The sequence below is a fragment of the Ochotona curzoniae genome, unplaced genomic scaffold (assembly GCF_017591425.1).
Source record: "Ochotona curzoniae isolate NIBS_2020 unplaced genomic scaffold, NIBS_Ocur_1.0 scaffold_3208, whole genome shotgun sequence".
In the NCBI taxonomy this organism is placed as follows: domain Eukaryota; kingdom Metazoa; phylum Chordata; class Mammalia; order Lagomorpha; family Ochotonidae; genus Ochotona; species Ochotona curzoniae.
Genome location: NW_024467106.1, coordinates 4,036,220 through 4,060,435, shown reverse-complemented (window position 1 = coordinate 4,060,435; position 24,216 = coordinate 4,036,220). Strand labels below are relative to the sequence as shown.

The 24,216-nt window shown below is 58.6% G+C and overlaps 1 protein-coding gene across 2 annotated transcripts in view; it reads left to right on the top strand.

Annotated features, from left to right (window-relative positions):
* The window catches only part of GPR107 (G protein-coupled receptor 107), a 53,949-nt gene that overhangs the window by 27,904 nt on the left and 1,829 nt on the right, over positions 1–24,216 (top strand). Inside the window, exons 10-19 of one of the 2 annotated variants that reach the window (XM_041004328.1) lie at positions 343–418; positions 4,117–4,190; positions 4,502–4,619; positions 6,862–6,992; positions 8,629–8,679; positions 9,370–9,411; positions 14,792–14,799; positions 19,392–19,441; positions 20,794–20,877; positions 21,475–21,596. In XM_041004328.1, the coding sequence (XP_040860262.1) occupies positions 343–418; positions 4,117–4,190; positions 4,502–4,619; positions 6,862–6,992; positions 8,629–8,679; positions 9,370–9,411; positions 14,792–14,799; positions 19,392–19,441; positions 20,794–20,877; positions 21,475–21,596 (756 nt within the window). The remainder of the gene's footprint in view (positions 1–342; positions 419–4,116; positions 4,191–4,501; positions 4,620–6,861; positions 6,993–8,628; positions 8,680–9,369; positions 9,412–14,791; positions 14,800–19,391; positions 19,442–20,793; positions 20,878–21,474; positions 21,597–24,216) is intronic. The other variant, XM_041004327.1, reaches the window with a different exon arrangement.

The window sequence follows — 24,216 nt, the reverse complement described above, 5'->3', positions numbered from 1 at the left end:
TCGATTATCTGACCAGCCCTGCTTGCCCTGGGTATTTTGTCAGCCTCAGAGGATCAGTTCCTGACCAGCAGCCAGTGCCAGCCTTCCTTTCCGCAGGCTTGGGCTCCGTGCGGCTGGCATCCGCATGCCCCTCCCGGGTCTCCTCCCAGCATTGCCCTGTGGCTTGGAGATGACGTGGGTGCTGCCAGGGCCTTTCCACCGGCAGAAGCGAGTGTCTGCACAGCCTTCCTGCTGCTGGTTTCCTTGGCTTGTGTTTACCTCCTCTTCCTTCCAGGTTCCCGGAGCGCCGACCGTCTGTTGGAAGGGTGGAGTTGTCTTTTAATTCTCGGCCTGTTTTCATAGGAACGATGTGTTTAAAATCCACTGGCTGATGGCGGCCCTTCCGTTCACCAAGTCTCTCTCCTTGGTGTTTCATGCAGTGAGTATCAACATCTTGGGGGGAGGTCAAGTCCCCTTTGTCATGTGCTTGCTGACCACACCCCCTGTACAGCAGGTGGCAGGCATCTGACCCCTCTACGAGCCCGGCATTTGCCCAGAAGGTTTGGTTTTGTGTGTGTTTCCCATTTCTTGAGATGAGAGTGCCACCTGTTGAATGGTTTCCACGACTTCCCTTCCTTGTCTGGTTTACCCCGGTGTTCCTGCGGTGTTGGAGGCTCAGCAGTGCAGTGTTTCCTTGTTAATTTGAAAGAAATCACTATCATGGAGTTTGGGAGCAGAGGGTCGAGGTTGGACTGATGCAAACGGAGACAAATTTGGCCATGGGGCGAAGACCCCGGCGTCCCTGGGCTGGGGTGGTAACAGTCCCCGCAGAGCGCTGGGGCTGCAGTGACAATGACGGCAAGTGGCACTGGGCTGGGGCGGTGACAGTCCCCGCAGAGCGCTGGGGCTGCAGTGACAATGACGGCAAGTGGCACTGGGCTGGGGCGGTGACAGTCCCCGCAGAGCGCTGGTGCTGCAGTGACAATGACGGCAAGTGGCACTGGGCTCAGTTCCCATGTGGATCTGGATTAAATGGTTTCAGAACCCCCAAGGTGATGGGTGTAGGGTCCCCAAGTCCTTTAAAGTCTAGTGAGCGCTTCAGTGGTGGGGAGGAGGGCACGTCACACCCGTGTCAGCGCTGTAGGTTCTGCCAGCCAGAGTACTATATGAATTTTTTAAAGGTTTATTTATTTTTCCTTTTTTTTTAAAAAAAAGTTTTTTTCTTAAATTTTTTTTTATTTTAAACATTTATTTAATTTTTATTGGAAAGTCAGATATATAGAGCGGGAGGAGAGACAGGAAAAGATCTTCTATCTGTTGATTCACTCCCCAAGTGACTGCAAAAGGCCATAGCTGAGCCGATCTGAAGCCAGGAGCCCAGATCCTCTTCCAGGTCTCCCGCACGGGTGCAGGGTCCTAAGGTTTTGGGCCGTCCTCGACTGCTTTCCCAGGCCACAAGCAGGGAGCTGGATGGGAAGTGGGGATGCCGGGATTAGAACTGTCGCCTGTATGAGATCCTGGTGTGTGCAAGGCGAGGACTTTAGCCTCTAGGCTGCTGCGCCAGGCCCAGTAATACCATATTTAAAAAAAATAGTTAGGGCCCGGTGCGGTGGCGCAAGTGGTTAAAGGTCCTCGCCTTGCACGCCCGGGATCCCATATGGGCGCCGGTTCTAATCCCGGCAGCCCCGCTTCCCTTCCAGCTCCCTGCCTGTGGCCTGGGAAAGCAGCAGAGGACGGCCCTGGCTTCAGATTGGCATAGTATCGGCCCGTTGCGGTCACTTGGGGAGTGAATCATCGGACGGAAGATCTTCCTCTCTGTCTCTCCTCTCTGTATATCTGCCTTTCCAATAAAAAAATAATAAAAATAAATCTTTAAAAAAAAATAGTTAAAGCCAGGTGACTGCACATAGTTTTTTTTTTAAAGCTTATTTTTATTAAAGTGGAAGATTTACAGAGAGAAGAGACAGGGAAAAAGACGCCTGTCCACTGGTTTACTCCCTGAGTATCTGCAGCAGCAGAACCGAGCCAGTCTGAAGCCAAGAGCTTCCTGCAGGTCTCCCACATGGGCGCAGGGGCCCTCTGCGGCTTTCCCAGACCACAGGCAGGGAGCTGGATGGGAAGCAGCAGCTGGGGATTGAACTGCCACCCACAGGAGATGTCTGACACAGACTGCAGTCCCACCCACCGCATCGCGATGCCAGCCGCAGACTGACACGTCGTTGTCTCGGCTGGCTTAGCAATGTGAGCAGCGTGTGGATGAAGTCAAGTTCTGAGATGCTGAGTTGCACATTTGGATCTTGGAAGTATTTTTTTTTTCTTTACTTTTGACAATCTTTACATAGTTAATTAGGGCACAAAGGTTCAAGGGCTACAGAAAAGTGGGTAAGACTATTATTTCCACATTGTTTCTTTTTATTTTTTCTGTGTCTGGGGTAAATGGGGAGATAAAGGGAGAAGCCCCACCTAGCGTCCCACCCAGCCCAGGTCCCCGATGTGGGGCGTGCTCTGAGTCTTGCTCAAGTGGTTTTGATAATTCAGCAGTTCTGAATTGCTGCCAATCTTGCTATTCCAAGCATGATGAAGTTGCTGCATAATCCACTGATTGACATAGTCCACCTTAGAGTCTCCGTTTGCCCAGTTTTGCCCAGCCAACATATGGCTGGAGCAGTTGATTGATTTGATCTGTCCTCTGTTGTGATGCCAGGTGTCCTCTGCAGGTTCCGATAGACTGCCATATCCTCCATGGACACCTGGTTATGCTGTCCACTGCTCCGTCTGAGCCTCTGAGGAGGCTCGGCTCTGGCACTTGCACTCCATGGCAGACCATGGAACCTGCACTTCTCTTCATGGTTGGGGTTCTGAGTCTGGTAGTTTAACTGGGAAGATCCCAAAAGAAACTTTGTCTGAGGTGTTTCCAGCCCAGATTCTTGTGTGGACTTGCAAGTACAGGGCCTGGCACAGTCCATCGCCCGAATCAGCTGGTGGTTGCAATTGCTGGGTTGGTTCTGTTCCCAGTCCTGTCTTCCACTGGAACCAATGCGTGTTGCAGTCCAGCCTGATTCTGCCCAGCACACACTGGGCCCTCACTTAAACCAGTGGGAGCTGCAGCCTAGTCAGAGCACCCCACAATAACCCCCACCAGGCCCGTCCACTACCCTGGTTCCCATGCTTGTCAGTATGTACAGCAGACTGTCCAGTCTGTCCCACATCCCATTCAGCTCTCATACATGTCAATGGGCATTGAAGCCTAGTTCAACCCAACCAGCCCAACTGTCCAGCCCACACAGATGCTGGTGGGTGCCATTCTGTCCAGCCACCCCACCCCCTGTCCTGGTTTTCATGTTCTCCGGTGGGAGTAGTAACCCAAGAGGGAGGAGCCCACTGTTTCCCTCCCAGGCCACGCCCACTCCCGGATCATGCACTTTCCAGATGGTTCTGCAGTGTAACTTGACAGATTAGCCACCAGTGCCAGCATCTGCTATCTGATGCTGCGGCAAAGCCCAACCAACCCTCACCCATTCCGCTTTACGTTTGTACCAGTAGGGACAGTCAACCAAGCCTGGCTCTTCTTGATCTGGCTCACGTGAGGCGCACAGGTGTTCTAGCCCTGCCCGGTCTGGTCTGCCCCATCCTAACTCATACTCTCCAGTGGGCGAGGTGTTCCAGCAGCGGGCCCTCCATACTCCCCCTACCATCTTTACCCCCTCCCTCCCTGGTTCCTACTAGCGCTGCGTCCCAGTCTGGCATGGCCCACTTCGTCTTGGCATTTGCTAGTAGGTGCTGTAGCCTGGCCTGGCCTGGCCCACCCACAAATCCAGCTGGTGAGGGTTACAGTCTAGCTCAGCCCAGCGTGAACCCTATCTCAGCTGTAATGTGTATGTGTTACAACCATATCTGACCCAACCCTCACTATCCTTGGAAGTATTTTTTAAAAACAGGAATCCTTTTGCTGAGGTGACACACTTGGCTCTTAGGCTGGTGTCAGTGACAGTGAAAACCTGTGCTTCACCAAGAATTCACGTGTGTGTTGGGGGCCAGGAGGGCCCACCGTTCAGAGCCCATCGGCCACGGGGTGCCTGCTTGTCGTCTAAGGCGTGTGACGGGCCGGCCTTGCTGACGTGTGGTGTCTGATTGCAGATCGACTACCACTACATCTCGTCCCAGGGCTTTCCCATCGAAGGCTGGGCCGTCGTGTACTACATCACTCACCTGTAAGTTCACGGGGACACGCGGGAGCCCGTGCTCGTGATGACAGCCAAGAGAAGCCGGGGGAGCCTGGCTGCACAGACCCACCCCTGCTCCATGTGTCCCGCCCTCTAGGGGGACCTGCCTGTAAGCGTGTAGACAGTTGAGGGCTCCGGTCAGCTGGTGGGCTGCTACCTTTCTGAGAGTCTGGGCTGATTAGGCAGGGGCTGCAGAGCAGCTGTGTGCTGTCACGGGACGTACTTGGGGCATTTGGCCGTGCAGGCCAATGGGCAGAGCAAATCAGAGACGGTGGTGCACAAACTGTTTTCTCCTGCAGGCTGAAGGGGGCGCTGCTGTTCATCACCATAGCACTCATCGGCACCGGCTGGGCATTCATCAAGCACATCCTCTCGGATAAGGACAAGAAGATCTTCATGATTGTCATCCCGCTCCAGGTAAAGGGCCCTTTGTGGGCTCAGCTCCAAGTGTGTCCCGAGACGCAGGTGGTCCGTGCCTCCTGATGGGCAGACTTGAGGCTGTGGCCCTGGAGGGAGTTTGCTATCAGCCAGCTTGAACCTGGCCTGTGAGTGCCTAGGTGTCCAGTGGAGTAACCGTGGGAGAGTCGGGGAGCCCTGCCTTCTGCCTGAGCAGGGTACCCCGATGGGCAGTGATTCTAGTAAGAGATTTGTCTAAGTGAGCATGACTGCTGGGGCAAGCCCTTCCTTGTTCAGCACTGCTGTGTTGGGGGCCGTGGACTGCGGCCCTTCCTGCAGACTCACAAGCCCCTCAGGCAAGGACCCCAGCCTCACACCGGCTGTCATTCTGGAGATGGAGCTGCAGACAGGAAGGAGTGACAGCAGCTCGCACGCCTGCTTGGCCAGAGTTCATGGGCACTTGAAGACACCTGTGAAAAATGGGTTTACAAGAGCACGTTTATTTTAGTGCCCAAATGTTCCGATCTGTATGTAGTTCTCTCATAGTCCACATTTTCCACGAGCTTTGGAAGGCCTGACAAATGTGTAAGGTTTTTTTTTTTTTTTTTTGCACCAAAATGAACATTTTGTTTTGTTTCCATGAACTTTTCGAAGTATTCTCACGTTTGGTAGAAATGTTCTCGTTAGCTGGTGTCACCGTGTGGGGGGAGGGGCAGCCCCACAAGTGGGCGATGGGTCAGCCCGCTCATCTCTCATGGTTGGCAGAAAGCACAGTTCACAATAGAGCCACCATCTCCGTCAGCCGGGGAAGCTGTGTTAGCACCACGTGGACGTGCTGCCAGCTCCCCGGCCACTCAGATCCGGTGTGATTGAGAGGCTTTTTTGCTGAGGATGGTGACAGCAGAGAGGTGCAGCAGGTGCATGCTGTGGAGGAGCTGAGCGAGCCACTGCCTGCTGAGCCTCCCGGCCCACCTCCCCAGCCCCGCTGTGCTCCAGCCTGCCAGGGTCTCAGAGCCGATGAAGGATGGGCCCAGCTCCTCTTCCCTCCTTGCCTGCCCCTGTCATGTCCCTCATCCCACAGGTTTGACCCTTTGCCCCTGAGCCAACCCCGTGGGGTCCCAGAGCACACAGCCTGCCTGCTTGCCCCCGCACTCCTCGGGGATGAGCACACATGATCAGGTGGGGCCTTGGTGGGGGGCTGAGGATGCTGAGGGAAGGGAGCAGCAGGTTGTGCCCGGGAAGGCCCTGACCATCTGGCTCTGGCCCTGGGCAGTGACTGCGCGAGGTGAGCGGGGCACAGGCAGAATGGTGCTGGAGGTGTGTCAGCTGAGCGTCTCTGCCCGGGTCCGTCTGGAAAGGGCAGGAGTCGCAGGGGTGCCTGGGAGCCACAGGGGGTGCCCAGGAGCTGCTGTTTCACACAGGTGAGGCTTCAGGAAGAGGCAGGGAAGGGGCTCAGGGGTCACCCTCAATCAGTGTGACTCTGGCCATCATGCCCGTGGTGTCAGTGGCGCTTGGCTCCTGCCCAATGCTGGTTTTCAGCAGAATGCATTCCTCCACTGTGGGCTTGGTCCAGCCAGCCGCAGGTCCTCCCGCCAGGCTGAGAGCCCAGCATCCGGGCAGAACCCCAGCTTTGGAAGTAGAGGTAGTCAGTAGATGCAGCTGACTGCCCCCCACCCCCATGTGGGGAGGGGCCCGCCACTGAGGCCCACGGAGGACATGACCTTGTGGCTGAATGAATGTGAACACCTCGGATGCCTCCACAGCAAAACGAGGTGTCTTGTCTCCTGCCATATTAACACATCGCCCCAAAATTTAGTGACTCTGCGGCGGAAGCCAGTACTGCTTGCTCTCAGGACTTTGGGTCAGGGTTTCTAGAATGGCTTGGCTGGGTAGCTGGCCTGATGTCCTGTGTGGTCCTAGATGAGTCATGCCTGGGGCCGCGGCCTTTTACACTCTTGACTGGCCTCTCACCCCTGCGCTGGGCTGAGGGTGGGCACTGCTCAGGCGTTTGGGGTAGCCAGCCGTCTCACAGGGTCCACGGGACAGTGGGCTGAGCCAGGTCTGTCCACCTGGGGAATCCCAGAGCTCCCCCCATCTGCCCTTACTGTGCCGGTCCCAGCAGCTGCATGCCAAGGAGCAGCTGCTTGGTGACAGAGTGGCAAAGCTCTGAACGAGGCTGTGGGCCAGAGCTGCGTCCTGCTGGCCCAGGGATGCCCCCACCGTGACACTGCTTCCGTTTAACCATGACCTGTGTCTCCCATAGGTGCTGGCCAACGTGGCTTATATCATCATAGAGTCGACCGAGGCCGGCACTACCGAGTACAGCCTGTGGAAGGACTCACTGTTCCTGGTTGATCTGCTGTGCTGCGGGGCCATCCTCTTTCCTGTAGTATGGTGCGTTGCCCCCGCCCCACCCTCACCCCTCGCCCCCACTGCCAGGCCCTGTGCACCATGTGGCTTGGCTGCCAGGTCAGTGGCCTAGCTGGCTCCTCCCTTCTGGGTCCAGATCACATAGGGCAGCTCCAGGTACCCGGCCGACTCCAGCAGGTGTGCAGGGACAGGACCCTGTCGTTGTCTTTGTTGGACAGGAGTCTGGCTCAACGGGCTGACATTTACAGAGCACTGAGAAGGAGCACAAACTACCTCTGAGAACCTGTGACATGAGAACAGCCTGACCCTCGGAGAAGGGGGTTGACAAATGCCCCCGCAGCCCCTCTGTGCCAGGTCAGATGGGCGGTGATGCCTTGGCCTGAGCTGGCCGTAGCCGCCCGGCCGGACGTCCCAGCCTCCTGAGCGTGCCCTGCTCTGTTCGTGTTTATGGCGGCCTTGGGTCCAGGCCAGGCTCGTGTGATGTGTAGAGAAGGGTTAGCGGGAACAATCCTGCTCGTGCACACGTGCCGAGGGCTGGCGGGTCTGGTTCAGCAGGAAGCAGGTGGAGGAACGAGGCTGCAGCCACAAAGCCCTTACTTGCTGGAGCGATCCGGTTCCACGGCTTTCTCATGCTTTGAACTTCCGGCTGAAGCCGCAGGTGGAACGGCATTCCAGCCCGCGGTGGAGTGAGAGCCTTCTTCCTGCAGGGCCCTCGGCAGGGAGGGAAGCTTTAGCACCCTGGGGCCCTGGGGCCAGTCAGGCTCTTGGGTGACTCCAAGCGTTCAGAATGTGACCACACGGAGCGTAAGCCAGCTACAGCCGCACACCCACCTGTCACGTGTGGGAGTGTCTCAGGGTGACGTAGCAGAGGGAGAGCAGAAAGGACCCTGCTGCCACACAGCTGCCCAGCCACGAAGGAGCCAAGGGCCAGGCATCTCCTCCAGGAAGTGCAGGACAGCTGGCTCCAGCTGGGGACGGGGGTCAGATGTGTGCACCCGTGGGGCCTGGGAACTCTATGCCTGGTGCCTGCTTGTGGAAACACCACGAGCGGACGCTAGGTGGCAGCATCCTCCAAGGCAGATGTCTGAAGGTGCTGAAAGTCAGAGATTGCAGCCGTGGTCTTTAGAGGCTTGGTTCTGCCAGCAGGGTTGTGGTGCCATTCCCGTGTGGGTTACCTGCAGCAGAGCACCCCCATCGTGGGTGGCTGGTGAGAATGTGGGGCCAGGGGCCAGGCCTGTTCAGGGAACAGATTGAGCTGTGCCTTGGGCTCTAACCAAGGGCTTTCTAATCGTGTTAACGTGTCCTGCCCTCACCGGAGCAAGGTAATTTATTACTGGCACGTCACAGCCAGAGTCCCCGCAGGCCAGCGTTTTCACACCGTTCTAAATCTGTACTCCGTGTGATGGGTGTGTGACTGCCAGCCCTGCACTTCAGCCCATGGCCTGTGGGCTCCCGTCCTGCCGAGCTCCCTAGGGCTCTGCTCTTCCTGTGTTTGCAGGGGTGGCTTTGGGACCAGGGATGGATGGGGAAAGGCGGGATGGTGTGCTACCACAGAGCTGCCAGTAGATGGCGCCATCACCACGCACCATGCTTGGGAGGCCACGGTCACCCAAGGGCAGGCCGCCCCTTCGCCAGCTGACTTCTGTTCTCCTGTTCGCAGGTCCATCCGACACTTGCAGGAAGCGTCAGCCACCGATGGCAAAGGCAAGTGGCTCGAGTGCACTGGGACCTTCGCTGCTGACGGCCGCGGGGTGGCCCCGTGGGGTGGGAGCAGCAGGGCTGGCTGGCTAGGGAGGAGGCTGGGCCCACAGCATGGCAGCAGTGGGAGGCCCGCGGAGATGGCGACACGCTGGGAGGAGCCTGACGGGCAGGGGGTGCACGCCGACAAGCCGGATGAGCCACTGCGTGTCTGCTTGTGGTGGTGCTTGTCACCTCCCCGAGACCAAGTCAGGAAAAGAATGTCTGGTCTGGCAGGGGCCGGGTGACACTGGCCTGGGAGAGCAGGAGGTGTGGTGTGCAGCGCTGCTTCCTGCCGCTCCCACGCTTGCCCAGTCGACACGTTGGCACCATCTGGAGAGAGACCCGGAGGCCGAAGGCGCCTTCTTAGCCACCTGAGGCACCTGTGCGTTTCCTGGGTCATCGGGCTGTGTCGCCCGCCTCCCTCCCCCTCCCCGTCCTGACCCTCAGCCTTCCCCACTTCCCTCTGCAGGTCTGAGGTGCTTGGCGACGAGCCGAGCTGAGCTGGAGGAACATAGTTTTGTGCTCAGCCCGGGGTGTGTGACCCGGGAAGTGGGGTCGCTGTTCCCCAGCCTCCGCTGTGACAGGAGCTGGAGGAACAGGAATGATTTGGTCCTGGCATGCCGCATCCAGGCAGCTTCTCAACTTGTCCACCAGATGGCAGCATGGGCCCTGTTCAGCAGAGGGCCTGCCTGGGTGCAGGAGCGCCCCGAGAAGCCAGGGTGTCCCAGGCAGGATGTTAAGAGAGCCCCGGTTTCTCACCAGCAGATGTCACAGGTGTCACAGTGGTGTCCTCCTGACGCATTCCTCCGTTGAGTTGATTCAAGCTGTGGGATGCTTTTGAGCTAACCCGCAAATACACGTTGGTGCTCTTGGCTTTGAACAATGTTCCACAGCATGCCTGTTAGTAACAGTAATAGGCAGCGTGCTCTTGGGGCTGACTGCCAGGGAAGCGGCGTGGTGTGCACTACTGGCCGGGAGTCCTGGGGTCCATGTGCTGGCCCTTCTGAGGCCCAGCCTGTCGTGGAGCAGCTGGGGACATGAAGGCCACGGGCAGTGGTGCCTCTGAAAATGTCCTGTGGACCAGAGGCCGCATCCTGTGTCCAGTCTCACACTCCTTGCGCCACTGACCCTGCTTGACCTTGACAGTGACTTGGGTGGCTAAATCCGCTTTTGGCGGAGTGTCAGCCACGCCAAGTGAGCGCAGGTGGTTGGAATGCTGTGTGTGGCGGGGCTTCCCACGTCGGGTGAATGGAGCTTTGCTTAGACTCTGCCTTCCCTTTGTGGGGTGTGAAGAACAGGGCTGCCCCGCGGCGTGCTTGGGGCTCCCCACTGACTCCGCGGGGCAGCAGTTTGCGGGGCTGGGCCAAGTCCCGCGACGCACCCCGCTCTGCCTCACCTGCCCAGGGCCGGCTCGGGCACCAGCAGTGCCATGAACAGTTTTGGCCTCTGCCCATCTACCTCTTGGCTTTGTGTGTCTGCAGCTGAGTTGAGGGGCGGGTTCTGCAGCAGCTCCCCTCTGCTGGGAGTTTCCAGCACCCTGAACCCCACGACCCGGGCAGTGGGGAGGGAGCCTGCCCATGGGCTGCGTCCTTAGGGGCGCCCTGGCAGGGCACCTGTTAGGGCAGCAGTAATGTTTCAGACTGGAGTTGCGTGAGCCCTTCCCTGGGAGTGTCTGCACTGAGGGGCGCGAGCAGCCGGCACGTTTGCACAGCTCAGGGCAGCGGCACCGAGTGCAGTGGCAGCCATTGCGCTCCTCACTGCTGTCCACTCACGGGGGGTGGTGTGGGGGGCTCAAGTTTCTTAAGCCTGGCTTGATGAGATAGTAATAGCTATTTTTTAAAATCCATTTTGGGTTTTTATTTGAAAGGCAGAGTTACAGAGAGGAGAGATGGAATCTTCCATCCATTGGTTCACTCTGTATGGCCACAGTGGCCGAAGCTGAGCCAGTTCAAAGCCAGGAGCCTCTTCCAGGTCTCCCACGTGGGTGCAGGGTCCCAAGGCTTTGGGCCGTCCCCGACTGCTTTCCCAGGCCACGAGCAGGGAGCTGGATGGGAAGTGGGGCTGCTGGGACATGAACTGGTGTCCATATGAGATGCTGACACTGTAGATAGAGGGTTAACTTGAAATGCCACGACACTGGCCTTGATAATAACAGTTATTAAGTCTCACATCCTGAATGTGTCTCCTGTTCCATGTGACAAAACGGGAAGTGTGCAGGCTGAAGTGCAGCAGCCGTGGCTCTGAGCAGAAGTATTTGTGTGGTTCTGTGGGTTGCAAGATCTACTGCTTTGTTTTTTTCACCAAACACCATTTTGGGTTTTGATTTATTTATTTAAAAGGCAGAAAGAGAGAGAGATCTTCCATCTACTGGCTTTCCCAAATAGCCACAGGGCCAGGCCTGGGCCAGGCTGAAGCCAGGCCCACGGCTCCATCCTGGTCTGCCTCGGGAGTGGCAGGGCCAAGCACTTGGGCCATCTGCTGCTGCGTCCGTGAGTGAAGCTGAATCGGGAGTGGAGTGGCCGGGACTCAGAGCAGTGTGGCATGTGGCTGTCATCCGCAGTGGCCTGACCCACGGCACCACAAGACCTATGCTGTTGCCAGCTGACCGATTCTGTCCCCAAAGTGAGTCCATGGCTCACCCGCCGGAGGACTGCCCCACACCACCACACGTGGAAGAGGGGAGCAGCCCTGACAGGCCACACTCGGGGGCTTTTCAGCTCCCACTCGCATGCAAAACTGTCCAGGCAACTAAGTCAGCATTGGCTCAGTGTGACAAGGGGAAACTGCAAGAAAGGGGTCTGCTCAAGGTTGGGCGCTTTCTTCTCAGGGTTATAGAAGACCTGTGTGTTGGTCTGGTCTGGCCGGGGAACTTTGTAGCTGAGTGCTGATCTGAGAAGGGCAAGGGCCACCTGCGGACCACCTGCTGGGAACCCTGGGGGGGACAGTAGCACTGTTCCTTGTGTTACTGTGTCTCTATAAACCTGAACATCTCCGTGTCTGTAACAGCCTTGTAGCATTTCTTGGAGGTCAGTTAGTCTAATATCGTGTCCTTAAAATGATGATGGGAGAGTGTCCATACAAACGGAGAGCGCCATGCTGCCTGGGGCAAGCAGCCGGAGGAAGCAAGTGGAAGGGCCCTGTGCCGGTGGCCGGGGGTTTCAGCTCGCGTGTCTCTAAGGGAACACTTCTTTTCCTGCTTGTGAGACTCGCGACTCGCGTAGACAGGAGGGCCTGACCAGACACCTGACGCCCCCGTGACCTTTCAGGCTGTCACAACACAGATGCCGTTATTCCTTGATAAAGTAACCAGCGTGTGACTTAGGCTTGGCATTTGGCAGGCAGCTTTCGGGGGAAATGAACGAAGTAAACGTGGAACAACCAAGAAAAACAGTTTTTTGCCAGTAATAAAAGTTACGCTGTCAAGTGACAAAACTTAGGAAAGCTCAGATGCACCAGTACAAGTGTTGACACTTTCCATTTCAGATCTGGTTGTACTAGAAAGGCGGCCCCAGAGCGGAAGGGGCCGGCCTTCCATATGCTCCAACTCGGGTGTTCCCTCAAAAGCAGCTGGACACAGAAGCAAATATGAAAATCCAGCTCTCTGTGTGTTTTTAATCCAGCTGTGTTTTATTAAAGGGATGCTTCTCAATATTTTATTTTTATTGGAAAGTCAGATTTACAGAGAGAAAAGGAGACAGAAAGCTCTTCTGTTTGCTGGTTCCCTCCCCAAGTGGTCACAAAGTGAGCTGCGCTGATCTGAGGCCAGGAGCCAGGATCCTCTCCTGGGTCTCCCACGCGGGTGCAGGGTCCGAAGGCTTTGGGCCGTCCTCGACTGCTTTCCCAGGCCACAGGCAGAGAGCTGGATGGGAAGCCGGGCTGCCGGGATTAGAACTGGCACCCATATGGGATCCCAGCGTGTGCAAGGCAAGAACTTTAGCCACTAGGCTACTATGTTGGGACCTAGACTGTTTTTTAATACCCCTCTCTCTTTGTTGCTCTGCGTTTCAAATGAATAAAATAAATCTTAAAAAAAATAGAGGGTTCAGCTTGGGGCCCCTGTCTTGGAAGCATCAGTGAAGAAGGAGGCCTGGGAAGGTGGCCAGCAGCCTGCAGCTGCATGGGGTGCCGCCTGCCGCCCTGGCGTGGGGACGCAGCCCGCTCCCAGTGCCCAGCCGGTCCGCCCTGGCGTGGGGACGCAGTCTGCTCCCAGTGCCCGGCCAGTCTGCCCTGGCATGGAGACGCAGCCTGCTCCCAGTGCCCGGCCGGTCTGCCCTGGCATGGGGACGCAGCCTGCTCCCAGTGCCCGGCTGGTCTGCCCTGGCATGGGGATGCAGTCTGCTCCCAATGCCCGGCTGGTCTGCCCTGGCGTGGGGACGCAGCCCACTCCCAGTGCCCGGCTGGTCTGCCCTGGCATGGGGACGCAGCCCACTCCCAGTGCCCGGCTGGTCTGCCCTGGCATGGGGATGCAGCCCACTCCCAGTGCCCGGCTGGTCTGCCCTGGCATGGGGACACAGCCCACTCCCAGTGCCCGGCCGGTCTGCCTCTGTTCTGCAGGAGGCTGCTGTCTACACTGACCATGGGAACACTGTTTCCTAAGTTAGTGTGGAGGGAGCCGGTCAACCCATGCCTGTGAAAGGGCTTGTCCTAGTTTCCCTGTGGGCAGTGCAGCGGTGGGCACGGCCTCCCTTGCTGGGCACTGTATTGGAAGCCCCTTGCACGCTCCTTGTACCTGTGGCACGAGCTGGTAGAACCTCAGTTAGGCCCTGGAAGGACCCAGGCTGAGCTCGGGGTGCTTCCTGTGAGCACAGCCAGCCCTGCAGCTCCCGTGTGTCCATGTGGGACCGAGAGCCCGCGGTGCAAGGAGCCCAGTGGGTGCGGTTTTGTACACGCATCTCCCCATGGCTTTGGGCGCATTTTCAGTGCGTTTGTGGTCTGGAAAGGTTTCAGACCTAAAGAGCCTGATGGGAAGAGAAAGGAGTGCAAGGGGGAGCATGCCTGCATGCTCTTAGAGGAGTTCCTGCATGTGGCTTCCACTGTACCCCAAAACCCAGCCCGCCCTGGCATTTCCCATAGACTTTCTAAATCTGTTACTTTATTGGGACTGTTTAATACGGTGATTTTTAATTTCCCATAATCACCTACTATGTCTGTCACTCTCCCTCAGCAGATTACCCCAGATTGCTGTAACTCTGCCTGCCCAGTCACTGCTTGGGCCGTACACGAGGGGGCAGTTGGCTGGGGCTCCCTGAGTTATGTCAGCCACGGCTGAAAGCAGAGAGGCCTCTTGTGTCCCTGGGCTAAAATTGCCTGTCCCTCCTTGGCCTTCAAAGTGCCGGGACCACCGCTTCATGGCGGGCGCGCCTCGCAGCCTGCCCGGCTTGGTCCTGCCCTTTGGGCTCTGCGCATGTGCTTGCTGTGGGCCGTGGCGGAGAGCGGGGATCCTCGGAGGGGAGACCCAGGCTTCCTTGCTGAGGACGGTCAGTCTGTTGTCCACCAGCCCGTGTCGCCAGCAGCGGGGGAGTCTGCCCTTTGTCCTCCCCTGAGTCGATGCCCAGTGTCACGGGGTGCTGTGGACTGCTGGGGGTGAGAGACAGGAAGACAGGTGCTGTGTGGCTGACGCGCTTGGCTTCACACTTGCATGCTGTGGCTGACAGGCGGGAGGGGCTGACGGCTGGCCCTCACCGCCCTGAACTTGCAGCGTGGCTTCGGTGGGAAGGGAGGGTGGAAGCCGTGGACGCTGTGCGTGGCTGCCCTGCAGAGCCAGGATGCTGTCCAGTGTCTGCAGTCCACCCGGCAGGCCGGTAACACTGCTTTCTTTGAGGCGTTTGAGGTGTGACTGCTCAGTGCCGAGTGTGTATTGGCAGGAGGTCAGTGTGCGGGCTGTTCTAGCCTCCCAGTGCTGCCCAGGTGTGGCGCGTGGCTGCCGTGAGCTGGGTGAACCAGCGCCTGGCGCCTCAGTGGGCTGCAAGCACTGGGGTCAGAGTGTGTGGTGGTGGCTCTCAGGCCCTCTGAGCTCTGCTGTCCCCCTCACCCACTTGGTTTTCTGAGTGACTGAAGATTCCCTCCGCGGCACAGCCCGGGAGAAGGGCAGGTGGGTGCCGCCTCCCCTGCTTGTCCCTGCTTGCAGGGCGGGATTGCTTGGGGCAGCTGCACCTGCTTGGAGGCTGACAAGTGCCTCGTAGGTCATGTGACGTTAACTCCTGCAGCTTTGGAGCGTGCCCTCAGTGCCAGGTGGTACAGCTACGAGCTGCCTGTCTTGGTGCCCTCCATGTGGCATTACAGGAGTGGTGCTTACAAGAAGCCACACTGGGCATGCAACCTGGCACTGCCCTGTAGGAGCCGGGCACTGTGGCGCTTGGCTCCCCTTCCCTGAGCACCTGATCTGTGGCTGAGCCATCACATGGTCACATGAGTGAGGCCCACCCATGCTGGCCCAAGGCTGATGGCCGGCGCTGTTGTCTGTCCACGTTCCAGGACCGTGAGTGAGGAAAGACAGTCGGTGAGGGCGGGACGATGGTCTGGCCTGCTTCCTTGCTCTGGGTCCTGGAGAGGCAGCGTGGTCTCTGAAGGTGGCTGAGGGTCTGCAGTGGCACCTGTTGTGTCCGCGGTAGGAGGCCCGTTCTGGGTGGACATCCTGTGTGCCATTGAGTCCCTGCTGCAGCCCCTGCATCCGGTCTTGGTGAGCCTGGTTGGAGCTCCAGCTGTTGTCCTCATTCAGTTTCTTGCTAACAGGCACCCTGGGAAGCTGTGGTGCTGGTGCAAGGGCTTGGGCCCCTGCCACCTGCGTCACCTGGCTGCTGTTGCAGCCATCTGGGGATTGACCAGCAAGTAGAAGATTGCTCTGTTCCTCTCTGCCTTTCAGATAAATCAAATGTGAATTTTTTAAAGATTTGTTTATTTATTTATTTAAAAAATTGTAAGATTTATTTATTTTTATTAGAAAGGCAAATATACCTAGAGGAGGAGAGACAGAGAGGAAGATCTTCCATCTGATGATTCACTCCCCAAGTGAGTGCAACGGCCGGTGCTGTGCTGATCCAAAGCCAGGAGCCAGAAACTTCCTCCAGATCTCCCATGTGGGTGCAGGGTCCCAAGGCTTTGGATCATCCTCGACTGCTTTCCCAGGCCACGAGCAGGGAGCTGGAAGGGAAGTGGGGCCGCTGGGATTAGAACCGGCGACCACATGGGATCCTGGCAGGTGCAAGGCGAGAACTTTAGCCATTAGGCCACTGCGCCGGGCCCCAGATTTGTTTATTTCTATTGAGACAAAAGATCAGATTTATGGAGAAAAGGAAAAACAGAGATCTTCCACTTCATTCCCCAAGTAACTGCAACAGCCGGAGGTGATGTGATCTGAAGCCAGGAGCCAGGAGCTTCTTCCCGGTCTCCCATGTGGATGCAGGGTTCAGGGCTTCAGGTCATCTTCCACTGCTTTCCCAGGCCACAAGCAGGGAACTAGATGGGCAGTGGAGCAACCAGGACATGAAACAGTGTCCATGTGGGATTCTGGTGCTTACAAGGTGAGGATTTAACCATTGAACAATCGTACCAGGTCTGAAAATGAATTTTTTTTTTTGAAAAGTGCTTTTTAAGAAATGGTTGTCCGGCTGCTGGTGGAGGTTTCTGTTGCTGAGTGGGCAGGAGGACACAGCATGCGTGGCAGGGCAGCCCGTGTCCCCTGCGCTCCCCCAGTGACTGCCTTCCCCACAGCCAGGCCTGACTGCAGGGGAGAAGGGGCGGCCTGGCGTCCGTCCGTACGTGCAGTGCTCCAGGTAACCGTTGCTGGAGGAACGTCTGGCCTGCAGAAGGCAGTGGGGCCAAGACAGGCACACTGAGTTACGATCGCACAGTGCCTGGCCTTCAGGGCTCCTGGCTACCATCCGGGGCCCTTTCCTCTCCCTGGGCTCATTCTTTGACCATATTTGCTGCTGCCCATGGTGGGGTCAGAAATAGCCGGCCTGGCCTTGGTTGAGTCCTCCCTCTGTGGGAGCCCTGCTCCCCCGGGGACCCAGGAGCAGCAGCCTGTCTGCCTCCCAACCGCAGGGAACCCTGGAAGAAAAAGCAGAAGGGGTGTGGGACCCCAGGCTGCAGCAAGTGCTGTGGGGATGCTCTTCTCCCAACGGCCACGGGGTGGCGCCCGCCCTCCCACCCCTCTCCAGGATGGCGTGCTCTCGCAGTGGGGGCGTCTCAGGTGTGGCCCTGTGAGAAGGGCTCTGCTTACTGCGACTGCATTTTTTAGAAACCACTGCCCCTGTCGCCAGCCCTGTCTGCTGCCCTGGGACACATCCTGGGAGGGCTGGGCATGGGATGCGCAGGCTCACAGAGGGGGCACATTCCTGGCCCTGGCCCTTTGCGTCCTCCCTGCCGCCCACACTTCCTTCCCTTGGGCAGGGGAGGGATCGCCCATCACACTTCGCCTGAGTCATTCCCTCTCCCTAAGCTGGTCCCTAAGCAGTGTGCCGCTCGCGGCCCCATCCACACCTTCACTGCTGTCTTTCCCTGTCTCCTCTCTACAGACTGTCTGAACATACGGCTGACCATGGCAGTGGTCAGGGCCTGCTCCGAGGCCCTCTGGGCCAGTGCACGTGGCCATCCCCACCCTGGCCGCTCAGCTGTCCAACTGTGTGGGGCCTTTGTTCCCTGGTGCATAGAGCTGTCTGACCTCTGACCTTGGCATTGCTTTTCCCAAACATTCTCCCTCTTGGCTCCAGTCAGACCCTCTGAGAAACCCACCCTCTCAGCCCCACCTCGTGCTGTGGGTCGGATTTGGTCCCGGTGTGGCCACCGTAGCCGCGCTCACCCCTCCTCTGTCTGGCCTGTTGGGCTGCGAGCAGAGCACGGCTTCCGTCTGGCAGGGCATGGTTCGTCTCTAGGGCTGTTGTCCTTTGTCCCCCACGAAGAGGCTCACGTGTCCGTGTGAACCAGCCTGAGGGCAGTAGGGCAGTCATTCGCTCGGCCACCTGTGTCCTTGGATGGCCGCGGGCGCACGCCCCGGGGCCAGGCTCTCCGTCCACTTCGCATCTCTCCTCCACCTGCTAGTTAACTCTCCAAATGACCACGAACGCCAGAGCAGGGCCAGGCAGGAGCCAGGGGCTTCACCAGGGTCCCCCTCGTGTGCGGGGCCCCAGGCGCTTGGGCTGTCTTGGGCTGTCCTCCGCTGCTCTCCCAGGTGCATTGGCAGGGAGCTGGATGGGAATAGAACAGCCAGGACTGCAAGTGGTCCACATTAAATGTAGGCAGTGTCTTTACCCACTGTGCCACGGGCCGGCCTCCACCTCCTGTGACCGTTCCACAGTGCGGCTGCGCTCCCCTCTGTGGCTTTGTGTGGGCGTCTTCCCCACGAGGGTGGAGCTCAGCCTCCTGTGCACCTTCCCCAAACAAGATGCCAGGGGCCAGGGCTGCTGCTTCTATCCCAGAGCCTAACTCACTTGATTGAATTGAAAATGGGTGAAGGACCTGGCACTGTAGCCTAGTGGCTGAACCTCTCACCTTGTATGCACAAGGATTCCGTATGGGAGCTGGTTTGTGTTCCGGCTGCCCCACTTCCCATCCAGCTCTCTGCTTGTGGCCTGGGAAAGCAGTGAAGGCCGGCCTAAGGCCTTGGGATCCTGCACCTGAGTGGGAGACCTGGATGAAGCTCCTGACTTCCAACTTCGGATCAGCTCCGCTCTAGCCACTGGGGAGTGAACCAGAGGGTAGAAGGTCTCGGTCTCTTCTCTTGGTAAATCTGACTTTCCAATAAAAATAAATCTTTAGAATAAAAAGTAGGGAAAATCAAATTGAACAAGTTATAAGACTTCCCAGGGTCTCAGCCTGTCACCCTCACTTCCTGCAATGGCCGTGCCTGTGTGCGTGGGTCCTCTGAGCTCCAGACCCGGAGGTCTTTTCCCTAGCCCCTTGGGAGCCGCTCCGTCAGTGTGCCCGGGCCCTCGGAAGGCTGGTGCAGCAGTTCCCCATGGCACTGGGGCTTTCCGAAGCCTGGTTGTTCCCCCACTAATCATGAGCCAATGGGAACAGGGGGCGGGAACTCCGGCCTCACCACCCACATCCCTTTATGAAAGTGAATTACTAATTGACTGCTCTTAGGTAAAATTAATTTGCCTCCCGCAGGAAGGTTTGTGATGAATGGGAGGCTTGCTGACCGGGGAGGGCGCTGGGCTGGCCTTTGCGGCTGGCCATATTTCATAGCTGCAGGCGGCATTGGGGAGTTGCCCTGCCCTGGCTGACCTTGAACATTCTGGAAGGGTGGCTGGAGCCAGGGAGGTTTTATTGAGAGCGTTTATTAATAACCAAGTGCTTGAAGGAAACACGAGTGAGATTTGCCGTCTGTCTGAAGCGGATCGCGTTCACGTCGCCGGCAGCTGGAGGAGACGCCCAGCTGTTGGCAGCTGTGGGATGCAGGATGCAGCTGCAGCACCCCACCCCACCGCAGTGTTCAGGCTTGGTCTCCAGGGAAGAAAAGCCCTGCTGCACGGCCACGGGTTAAAGCTGCTGCCCAGCGTAGAGGGACACCAGGCGAACCCGCTGGGTGTGCCAGCTGCAGCACGCTGCTGTGCAGGCCAGCCGTTCCCGTGGTGCCCCCGCACCTCATTTCCTGTCCAGAGTGTGATGGGGCCTCGGGGTGGCACCTGCCTGTGCAGATGAGCACAGATGTTAATGTTGGGTTTTCTCTCTTCTCCCCAGCTGCCATTAACCTAGCCAAGCTGAAGCTTTTCCGACACTACTATGTCTTGGTGAGTCTAACGCAGCCCTGGCTCTGGCACGGAGCCCACGAGCTTCCGGACTGGGGAGCACCCACGTGTGTGGCCCGGAGCGCTTTGAGTTAAACTGAGTGGTATCTCTTAAAATGGGGAGTAGAAAATCCGAACTACTGTAAGAGTTTGGCTTTTAAATACTCGGAGAATAAGGTGCATGTGAAGTCAAATAAAAAAACAGCGTGGATGGAACTGTGGTGTGAGCCCTTGGTGGTCTCGCTTAGCCGTGCACCCCCCACCCCAGGGTGACTCCTGCAGCTGCTCCCACGATGTGCTGTCCGCCCTCACGCCCTCCCGCAGCCTGCTGCTGCCCCCAACACATGCTCCTCAGTCTGGCAGCATCCTCTATGAGCTGGCGCTGCTCGAGGCTGGCACCTCAAGCTTGCCCCTGGCTTGGAGCATTGGGCACGCTTCGCCCACGCTGCCAGGACCTGCTGCTGGGGCAGGTGGAGGGTGTCGCCCTCGCCGTGTGGCTTTAGTTTACTGTTACTGTGTCAGAGACTGCAGTGAGTCGCAGCCTTGGGAGCCTGTCTGCGCTGCCTGGTCCTCCCCCCGTGTCTGTGTCACCCGGAGCAGGGCTGAGTCCCTGGAGGGGAGCTGGCTGGGGGAGGGGGCAGGGCCATCTCCCTGCTGCGTTCAGTAACTAACCCCGTGTAAGGGCTAACCCCGTCCGTGTAAGGGCTAACCTCGTCTGTGTAAGGGCTAACCCCGTCCGTGTAAGGGCTAACCCGTGTAAGGGCTAACCCGTGTAAGGGCTAACCCCGTGTAAGGGCTAACCCCGTGTAAGGGCTGACCCGTGTAAGGGCTGACCCCGTGTAAGGGCTAACCCGTGTAAGGGCTAACCCCGTGTAAGGGCTAACCCCGTCTGTGTAAGGGCTAACCCCGTCTGTATAAGGGCTAACCCGTGTAAGGGCTAACCCCGTGTAAGGGCTGACCCGTGGAAGGGCTGACCCCGTCCGTGGAAGGGCTGACCCCGTCCGTGGAAGGGCTGACCCCGTGAGGGCTAACCCCGTCCGTGGAAGGGCTGACCCCGTCCGTGGAAGGGCTGACCCGTGGAAGGGCTGACCCGTGGAAGGGCTGACCCGTGTAAGGGCTAACCCCGTGTAAGGGCTGACCGTGTAAGGGCTGACCTGTGTAAGGGCTGACCCCATCCGTGGAAGGGCTGACCCCATCCGTGGAAGGGCTGACCCCATCCGTGGAAGGGCTGACCCGTGGAAGGGCTGACCCGTGGAAGGGCTCGAGGGCAGTTCCAGTTCCGAGTGCTGCGTGCTCACCTGTAGAAGCAGGTGCTGAGCCAGGCCGCGCTCACTGCCGTCCCCGTCTCCCCGCAGATCGTGTGTTACATCTACTTCACCCGGATCATCGCCTTCCTCCTGAAGCTGGCCGTGCCCTTCCAGTGGAAGTGGCTCTACCAGGTGCGCCACCGCGGACCCCAGCCCCGGGCCCCAACCCGGGATCAGGTTGGAGTTTTGGGGTGTGACTTCCGACAGTCACAGACATACTTGGGAGTTACCCCTGAGACCTCCATCTCTTCCCATCTACCGTGAAGATGGCTTGTGTGTCCCAGAAAGCTGCTGGGCCGCTCAGGCGGTCTGGAAGCCGGGGCACGGTTGGCCGTAGTTTTCATGAGGCAGGCTTGCCTTGTGTAGTTAAAACAGCCCACGCTGAGGGCCTTTCAATGACAGGCTTAGGGTCATTCACAGTCCACACTTCCCTTCTTTACTCATTAGCATTATTTGGGTCAGAAAATATTTGGACAATGAACAGAGCAAGTTGACATGCCAGGTCAGCTCACAGCTGCTCTGGAGTCTTGGCCTGGCAGCACCCGTGGGTGCTGTGGGGGTTCAGGGAGCCCTTCTGTAGGCGAAGGTGGAAGCTCACTGGGTGCTGTAAGCTGGAGCCTCAGCGAAGCCGGGGAGTGTGCTGGAAGCAGGCGATGGGTGTTGGAGAGGCCACGTCCCCTGAGCCAGCGTTGCTAATCCCTTCCTTTTGGGGTGGTTCTCCATGTGCAGCTCCTGGACGAGACGGCCACACTGGTGTTCTTCATTCTCACGGGCTACAAATTCCGCCCGGCGTCTGACAACCCGTACCTGCAGCTGTCGCAGGAAGACGACGACCTGGAAATGGAATCAGTGTAAGTCTCGTGTCTTCTCTCCCACCTCAGCCCCACCCCTCCCCGTGCCGGGGACCGGCTGCCGGCAGCGTTTGTCACTGCAGAGGTGGCAGCCCTGTGTTTAGCATATGACATGGATGCTGCGGCCTCGGGCTTGCAACTGCCAGCTGTGGCTCCGTCTGCTCAGGGAGGATGGAATGGCCGCGCTCAGGAGCAACCCGGGGCTCAGAACTGCCAAGAGGGCAGCCCCCCGGCCCGCCGTGCCGTGCTGAGCCTCCCCCGGGGTGTCGCCCCCACGCCTCTTGATGTCAGACGGGCTGCTCCCGGCCACAGGGCGGTTCTAGAAGGCCGTGGCTGAGCACCCCTGTGCCACCATGTCAGTGCCCTTGGGCTCCAGTTTCCTGGGCGAGGGTCTCATTTTCTGTAAGAAGACAGAGATGAGCATTTCTGCCCATTATCTGTGACAAATGGGAAGCCAGCGGGCCGTGCGTTCCAGCATGCTGCCTTCGAGGCTGGCGGCCTTGGGCCTTGCAGTCCAGCAGTGACAGGCTGTAGGCTGTGTGGGGATGGCTTTCTGTGCTCAGCTCTGTCATTGGGACAGAACTAACGGCAGGTCCTTTGGCTCTTCGTAGAGGGCAGAGGGGCCACTGCAGGGTCGCCCGCTGTGCCACCTCTGGAGGCAGCGGAATCCAAGTGAATCCTGTTGGGTGAGGAGTCTGAAACCCAAGGCAGCCTGGCGGGCAGTGACGGTAGTGGCTGGAGACGCGGTCTGTTCATCTGGTCCCCGCCCAGGGCCTGGCACTTGGTCCATGGGCCATGCACGGCCTTTGTTTGGGGCAGGGAGCCGGAAGCCGAGGCCTGCATCATGGTCCCGCCCACTGCACCCCTGCCCCCACCCCAGCCATGGCAGCTTAGAGGTAGGCGCACTTCCTGTCTCATAGCAAGACAAGCTGAGTTTCATCTTGCTGTTTCACTGCAGTCACAGTCGCCGCAGTAGTATGTGTGTGCAAACTGGGGGAGACTGGACAGGCCAGGGCGGGCTGGAATCCAGGGTATACCCTAGCTTGCCTCAGTTTACGTTCTGTGCCAAGGGGAGGGTGCCTGGGACATGCCATGTGCATTTCCAGGACTTGGTCGGAGCGCGTGACGTCTGCAGGGGTCTCCTTGTTCAGCAGGCCCCGGGGGGGCTGGGCCTGGCCTTGGACAGGGAGCGCCGGTTCTGTCACAGCGAGGCTGAGGAGTGTCTGTGTGGCCCAGGAAATGAGCCTGGGACGTGTCCTTTAAGCTGAGAAGGCTACTGTGGAATATGCTCTGTGGGTCGCTAGTTGGTGACCAAGTAGCCAGGCCCAAGATGGAGGCTCCACCCACTGCCCATAGGTGGGTATGACAGTCTGGGTATTCCAGAGACTACGCAGCACCTGTCCAGGTCTGGCAGCCCCACTCCTGTGGGAGGTGTGCCTGCATGGTGGTCCGTCCCCCCACTTCTGGTAACAGCCCCAGCCCAGGGCGCGCAGTCTCTGCCTCCATTGTTTAGTTGTTTGCCAGCTGACCCTTTATGGAAAGGGATGGATGGTGCTTCATAAAGTTTGGGGGAAATAGAATCCAGAGGTGCATGCAGGGAGTAAGCGTGTGGCCTGGTGGTTTAGATGCAGCTCCTGGTTTTCCTGTGGACTCCGGCTCCCTGCCCACACAGACCCTGGGGGGCAGCAGGGGCTGTAGTCCCCTTCCGCCCATGTGGGAGACTGGCTGGACTTCCCAGCTCCTGGCTTCAGCCCGACCCAGCTGTGGCTGCTAGGCCGCTTGGAGAGTGACCTGAGAGCCCAGCTCTTACTCGCGCACTCTGCCATTCATAGGAGTCAGCAAATCTACAAGCAGACATGGAAGAAGGGTTCCCTTCTCCACGGCAGAGCCCCCACTTCCTGCCTGCCTCATCTTCCCTTCCATCCTCAGAGTCCCCTGAGCTCTCCTGTGGGGAGCCCGGCCGGCCCTGAGGACCAGCGTCCTCGTGCTGATGTAGCTTCTGCTGTGAGTGGCTGGGCTCAGGGAGCAGCCCTCGGAGCCAGCCTGTGCCCTGCTGCTCGTGCCAGCTCTGCCCGTGCTGCCTTGCTTGGCATTTGTGGAGCACCCCCCACAGAGGTCTCAGAACATAGACCTGGCGTTCTGGGGATGTGCCTGGGAGCTTGGCCTTCCTCTGCACCTGTCCTGGCGGCCAGGCCTGTCACTGGACACTAGCTTACCACTGCACTGCCCATGCTGAGCTTGGCAGAGTGACCTGCCGTGCTGCCTGGCACCCTGAGAATGCACGCTAGATAGGGAGCAGCCCTTCTGCCAAGCTAGGACTCCCCGGGCGGGGCCTGTGAAGGACCTCCGTGTGTCCCTGTCCGGAGACGGCAGGCAGTGCATCCCGCCTCGGTCCCTTCCTTTCTTCCGGCCCCCATATCCAAGCTGCAAAGCAGCCAGTACCACTGGGCAAGGCCAGCAGGGCTTTCTGTGGGCACCCGAGACCCAGGCAGCCTCCCCACCACCTGCTGCCTTGGGCATCCTCCTGGGCTCCCTCAGCCCTGCCCGCCCTTCTCTCTCACCCAAGCCCAGGTAGGGCCTGCCGCCTCTCCACTGACCGCTCCCACTGCCAGCCCCCTCA